Source organism: Patiria miniata, unplaced genomic scaffold (genome assembly GCF_015706575.1).
Source record: "Patiria miniata isolate m_02_andy unplaced genomic scaffold, ASM1570657v1 HiC_scaffold_17, whole genome shotgun sequence".
Taxonomy (NCBI): Eukaryota; Metazoa; Echinodermata; class Asteroidea; order Valvatida; family Asterinidae; genus Patiria; species Patiria miniata.
The window spans coordinates 8,785,305-8,792,426 of NW_024037055.1; the positions used below are offsets into that span (position 1 = coordinate 8,785,305).

General features: G+C 40.1%; 1 protein-coding gene across 1 annotated transcript in view; it reads right to left on the reverse strand.

Moving 5' to 3' along the window:
* Window positions 1-7,122, reverse strand: part of LOC119724011 — a 106,519-nt gene that overhangs the window by 96,210 nt on the left and 3,187 nt on the right. The window contains 10 exon segments of the mRNA XM_038194932.1: window positions 266-407; window positions 1,015-1,142; window positions 1,727-1,890; window positions 2,641-2,707; window positions 2,958-3,167; window positions 3,927-4,065; window positions 4,394-4,572; window positions 5,839-6,004; window positions 6,563-6,723; window positions 6,726-6,819. Of these exon segments, the coding sequence (XP_038050860.1) occupies window positions 266-407; window positions 1,015-1,142; window positions 1,727-1,890; window positions 2,641-2,707; window positions 2,958-3,167; window positions 3,927-4,065; window positions 4,394-4,572; window positions 5,839-6,004; window positions 6,563-6,723; window positions 6,726-6,819 (1,450 nt within the window).

The window sequence follows — 7,122 nt, forward strand, 5'->3', positions numbered from 1 at the left end:
CCATGTTTTTGTATAAAAATATAACATTTTACGATTATTATGCTTTTTAGTCGGTAGTTATGATAACAATGCATACCGTAGACATCGTGTTTTGGTACTATATAGAGCCCCTGTGAAAGTTACGACAAGTCATCAGATTTCACGCCGATCGGCCAAAGCGTTCCGGAGCTATTCCAATTAGTTTAGTTAGGAGCACATTCTGACAACCGAAAGGGTCAACATTTCCAAAAAAAGGCAGTACATGTTGTATTTCTTTTTTACTCACTTCTATCATCCTGAGACAGCCTGGCTTCCAACTCCATTCTAGTTCCCGTGATTGCAAGTTGCCTCTCCTCCAGAGCAGCAATCAACTGTAGATGACTCATGCTGGTTGGCGCTAGGCATGGTTCCTTATCACTAAGAAATTCCTGCAAATTCGGTACTACAGTTATTTAGGCCTGTAGCTTGTCTTGAAGTTTGAAACGATAAAGTGTGTTTTATTAATGTATCTTAAAATCTAACATTGGCTGTAAAAAGCAAAACACCACTGTAAGCTTATTGCAGCTGCTTTTGATTCTGGAACTTTTAGTGCACTGTAAGCTCAGTGACACCATAATATATTGAGCCTTGCGTTCACATCTGTCTATAAACTTTATCCCATTTGGGCCACTTTTAAAATTATCTGGTCTCTAATGAAAGGCATTCACAAACCAAGAAGGTGTTGTGAACAATAAGAAAGTTGCCCAAACAGATTTTGACAGTCTTTACAAGCTTTGTCGTAATAAACTTTCAAACAAAGGATACAAATCACACAGAATAAAAATCATGTCGTCAAGCATAAAAAACACTGACATGTTATGGTAACTAGTTTACAAAAAAAGACATTTTGTTTCCTCAGAAAAAAAACAAGTTGTTTAACTTCTACATTTTTGAGACACGCTGTAATTTTGTGGACAATAGTCTTAATTAGTTTGTCAATCGGTAATCAATCCGATGCTTGATTTGATTATGACCCTCCACCACCATGTGACTTACCTTTGGAATGCCAAGATCATTCAGGACGAAGTTCAACGCAACCTCAATACCTGCTTGCAGTAACTCCTCTCCAGTATCTTTGAGTAGCTTCCTCATAGTTGCACGATTAAAATACTCCCCAATGTCAACTGCAATGCAACATTGTACAAGATGGCGTTGTTTGTATTTCATAGCCAGTGTTTTTTGTGTGTAACAAACTGAGAACATTTATTCAGAGTTGTTATCTAGTCACGAGTCAATCACAAGTAGAATCAGAAGTCAGGTCACAAATAAAAGGAGATGAACAATGATAACAAATGCCTTTGTCGTGGCCCATTTTCATGACTTGAGAACTTGTGGTGTTTTTTGACCGACTCATTCATCTATATTTCTAATTCGGCCTTTGAGAAGACGACCATGGGCGACGCCAGGATTTTTCTAGATGTGAACGCAAAGCACATTATTTCCAAAACAATCCCTGTACTTTCTCTAGGTATTCTCAATTTATCTTTTTTTCAAGGGTGGGGGGGGGGGGGGGGAACATTTGCCCACTCCACCCCATTGACTCCCCTGCGGATGCCCGTGTTGTTGAATGTTCATTAAATTAAGATAAATATGACTTGAAGACGACTAAGTAATGTTCATTTTATAGAAATACAGCTGTAATCATTCGATAACGTTGGGCCTGCGCAAAGTTTACAATTTATTAGGATTTCATTTGGTTCCTGCTTACTGTCTGTCCACGTGATGGTTCCATCGGGATGGCAAAAGGGCACAGGGACAGCAGAATCTTTCAACACGTGGATAGATGTCAAACAGGCCGCATCTCCAGTCTTTGGGCAGATGGCAACAGACATGCTGACTAGTAATTGAGTCCTGCTCTTTTCAATGGTGAATCTGAGTGACAACAAAAGTACAATAAGGATAAAGAAGGAGGCAATCCCACTTCCTGTACATCTATTGTTCGTAATACATTATTAACCTTAAAACAAAGGCACTCTTTGGTGACAACCTTCTTGATCACGTACATTTGATTCGAAAAAAAATGGTCGTCATAATCTTATTCAAAACAATCCAGCCGAATTCCAGATAAACGCACACTCTAAAATGTCCCTATTTGAAGCAAGGCATGCAACGGAGGGGACCGCTGCTTTTGTGTTGGTCATTGTGTTCACAGGGTCTTTTGAGATATCTTCGTATAGGGCGATGCGTTAGGTAACAATAGTCTGGAGTGTGTCTGGGGGTACAGGGACACTGTAGATACCCTTCGTGCACGGTTTGTCAGATTCACCCGGAATTCATTGTTCTTTTTGGCTCGAGACTTTCAGGGTAAGAAAGCCACTTCTCTGGGGAAAAAAACACTTCCCGACATCACTTTCCAGTTCGTTGGGACCCACTTATCATGGCAAAAGGGTCATTTAACCAACGTAAGTGTCACTGTTTTGACCCTGCAAAATATCGGGCCAAGTAAAACCAGGATGTGACCAGGGACTTTTCAGTCGGTATCCTAGTTTGAGAAAAAAAGTCAAATAACGACACTAAAAAGATATTTGTTTTCTTTGATTATGTATTAATATTTTCCCAAAGATGGGAATTTTTTTTAATGACACTTTACATCATAATTAAAAAATAAAAAAGAATGTATACCTCAGAGACAGCTCCATGTCATCAGCAAACGGAATGTCAAAGGGCACTGGAAAATTCAATTCCTTGCCTAGAGAAAATTATCATAAATTAACACTGCACTAAAAGTGAATATATTTTTAGCTGCAAATTTTAACTCGGAATTAACAATAAAACCAAAGAACAGTCTAAAACTTACATAGAAAACGTGTAATCTATACATTTAAAAATATAAAATTCATTTTAATATTCTTTTTCCTAATTTGTCATATTCCCCCTTTTCTCCTTCTCTACAAATGTCTTAATTGATATGAACATGAAACAGTGACAACTCAACTTACCAAATTCGGAATCTAGAATGTGCATGGTGTAGTTCCAAGAATTGACACCGAGTACAAACTGAAACTCGCAAGGGTCAAAGCGCATGAATGCCTTGAAGGCAAAGGACACCATGAAGAGTTTGACGTTCATACAACACTCCACACCCAGGCAACTCTTGTCTATCTTACAGTACACATTCTTGGGCAGGGAAACTTGAAGCAGAAGGCAGCCTTAACAAAGGAAAAACAAAAACTATTTTTTGGTAATTAATAAGTCAGTTCTTTATTCCAAAATAGTCTGGTGCACAACAAGATTCGACAATCTCGGGATAAACGCGGCAGATAAATGCACACAAGGCTATGGGGGACGTGGTAACCGAATCCGCATCCTGTGTAATTTTTCGTGCAATCGAAAAGAGATGGAAACTTTTGTTCGCACAAAAGTTTGGACACACAAACACCTAAAACACTTTGGTGTCCAAATGTTTTTTTTTCTTCTGCAAACTGTTACTTCAGAACACAACGGTCTCTTCCATTTTGCTGGTACCCTGCTATGCTTTTGCACGCATAAGAAGAAATGTTTATCCCAAAAGAAAAATCGTCAAACTTGATGTGCACATGCTTGGCATACCGAACTGGCTCATTTGCGGGGCATTTTTTGAATGGGCTCCTATAAGTAAAGCCACTGTAATGTAAACATTATTTTGATGACAATACGTCGGTGTATCTATTGGGAAAGTACACGCTGACAAATCGCAACGCTACCAAAATAGAGCAAATAAATACCGGTACAGGTAAAAGTACACACAAAAAACACCCCAAATACATATAAACCTCAAGCAGGATGCAGGTTCCAACCTCGCTCTGCAATCGTTTTTTTGGGGTTTAATTTCAAAATCAACAATCAAAGAGTAATTACTCAGGAACAACAAACATAACCATCAAACAAAGATTTAGACACAGACCACCACCGGATCAATCCACACTTACGATCCTCAGGTTGCCTGTATCGCTTGAGTAAGGTCTGTCTATCTCCTTGTGAGCTTAGACCACGCTGTTGCAGCTCAATTCGCAACATATCATTGGATAAAGACTCGGGTAGAACGCACGGCTTGTCACCAACAAGTTTCTGCAGTTCAAAAAGACAAGTCAAAATCTAAACTTCAGAACTTGTTTATGACTTATATAATACAGCTTTGTATGCTAAAGGTATTGCTAAAAAATAATTGTATGGTTGTACGGTTACATTTTGAATTTGACAGCTCATTTGTGATGTGCAATTATCTGAAACACTGACTTAATTTTGCACAAATCAATACATTTTGATAATATTTGTAGTAAAAAATACACTCCAGAAGAGAATTGAATGAACGGGTGCAATAACGGTTTACTTTCCCCTTTTTAGGAGTGGGAGGGGGTTAGGGGCCAGTTTAACTAATATTTGTCATCGAACTTACAACAATGGTCTTGACTAGAGTCAACAACGCGTCTGCTGTTTCCTCCAGTCCAAGCTTACGGGCAAATGCCAGGATGGATCCAATCTTCAGGTTCCTCAGAGTGAAGTTCTTAAACGGAGACCCCGAGGCAAGTTTTGGCTCGGGAAAGCCCAGTGCTTCTCTGGTTTGTTGAGTGTTGTCTTCGCCAAAAGTGAAAAAAGTGTTTATGAATGACAACAATTCGTCACCGACACCACGAAGTAACACCCATCTACATACCAGTAAAAACTAGCAATCGGAGAAAACGGCAACTAAAGTTGAACGGCTTCTAAAACAACACTTTGCGTCAAAACAACAGAGTATTTTCAGTTGGGTTTCTCGTTGTGAACACTTGATGAATTGAATTTATGCTGTTTTTCACTCGATTGTGTATGAAATAAACAAGAAATAAGAGAAAAAAGATGAGTGTTAGTTCGTGAAACCGAAAAAGCTGCGAAACTGTAAATTTTCGTTTTCACGAAGTAACACTCTTCAATGTATTTAACACGAGGAAAGTGCAACTTCAGGTCAACTTGTTACAAGAAGAGTGTTACTTCGTGAAAACGTTTTTGCTCACTTATGAGCAGAGTGCGCGCCATGCATTGCAATTGAAAATGGAACTTGAGTGTTACTTCGTGAAAACGGAAATTGTCACTTTTGCGCAAAAGTTGCCATGGATATTTAGCGTAATTATTAAAGTAACGCTCTTGAAGCTTTGAAACTTCGTGCAATGGAAGGCCTTGATGAATAATGTTAAAAAATAAAAAAAAAATGAAAATCGAAAAAAATATGCTTTAACACGGTAGAGTGTTACTTCGTGGTGTCGGTGACGAATTAATTCAAGCTGATACATTATTAACCGCCCTGTTACTTTCGCGTTTACACAGCGATCTTTATGCAACGGGGCAAAATGGCCTATGCAAATGAGCTAGTTCTATAAAACTTACCTTTTCTAAATCTTTACAAAGCAATACCAATATTCCAATTCGTAACAAGATCATTTTACTAGGGAGTAGACTTGAAAAAGGGCACTCGCCCATCCGTCATGAGAGATTTTCACCAATCATCAGCGAGGGGGGGGGGGGGGGGGGGGCGGGGGGCACACCATCTTCCTATGGGGACGCTGTTCTAACTGGACAATCATGGCCACTAAGGGACAAATATGTGGCACTTTTCATGGAAACACAGTTGCCGACGTTACCACAACATTCCAAAGGGCACTCTTTAAAAAGGGTGCTCGTTAAAAAGTGGCATTTGTGAAAAAAAGGCACCGTTCACAAGATATTGGGGCTTGTGTAAATGCCCCCTTACCAACACCCTCCCCCCCCCCCCCTGCTGGCTACGCCTCTGATAGTGTTATTTATACGGAGGCAATATTTGAAAACCTTTCTTCGTGTACGTACACATGAGGAAAATGTTTCAATTACCTGGTGACATTACTAGACCAAAAGAGGGCGTTCGCTTTGGTGGTAGTTTGGTAGGGTCAGGTCTATCGGTAGTGGTGTCAGGGGGAGGTTCGCGCTCAGGGCTGGTGTCCTTCGTCTCTCCGTCTTTATTATTTCCAAGCACGGTACCTTCCTTCACTACCATTCCCTATGTACAGTGGTAAAAAATCAGTGATGTGGTCGAGATCCTTTTCATGCCTCTAAAAAGACCTACAAAAATACGTATAGTCTAGAACGGAACATCAGGTTTTATCCCTTTTTATTGACTGTCATTTGTTTCAAGGGTAGTCCATTTCAGTGAAGTCCATGATCAGATACGAGCAAAGACTCTCAATGCTTTACCTTTTAAAAAAGAAAACATTTATTTTGGTAGGATTTTGAAAGGTTTCATAGGTCTCGAATCCACTAACTTCGTATGTCCTAGTATCAGTCTTTGGTAATAATGTCTGCGACAGACGCTGCGGTTAGCAGTGTTTGAATGCACATGGGGTTGAATACACACTGATTGAATGCACACTGAGGAGACACAGCCTTGAATTTACTGCAGCATATTATGCAAGTGTGGCGTTCGTAACGCCATGACTGTACAGAGGCCCTTTTCGATGGTGAATGCGTTTTACCGGACATTGTTTTGCTTCGTTCACTAACCAGGACAATGCCTCCGTAATGTGCAGTGATCTGTGCTCGAACAGTTTTTCAGACTTACCAACCAAACAATTTTGAAATCGTCACAGACTTGTGTCCACTTGGGTGTTTTCAGAAGTCTCTTCCCAAGGTAGTTGCCAGGATCCACGTATCCATCCTTGGCAGCTAGGTCAGCAGCTGAAACATCGTCATCCAGGACGCCGTCTAGAAGGGACGCCAGGCGTTGGGTTTGGATTTCTTCATTGAAAGATGGATGTAGTTTGAAGGTCTACATGTTGCGGAAAAACCGACTGTGCCAATAACAGTTCCAGCTATTACCTTTGATGAGAAGAACCAAATGGCTCATGAAATATTGCATTATTCGCACCTAAATTTCTCTCTCGATTCAAACTTGGATTAGCCCCTGGTGTGGATCCCTCAAAATGCTTACCTTAGGCCAAAAAAAAGTCTCTGGTTCTGGTATGCGCGCGTCGCCGTAGCCATGCGCGTCGGCAAAATGAAAACGTTTTTTTTTCAATGAAAGATTATATCTTAAAACCGCCAAACTCACTGGTTTGACTGGAATCCTGCTGCTGCACAATTTGAACGTATTTTTAGATTGGGTTATGGTCGAGAATAAGC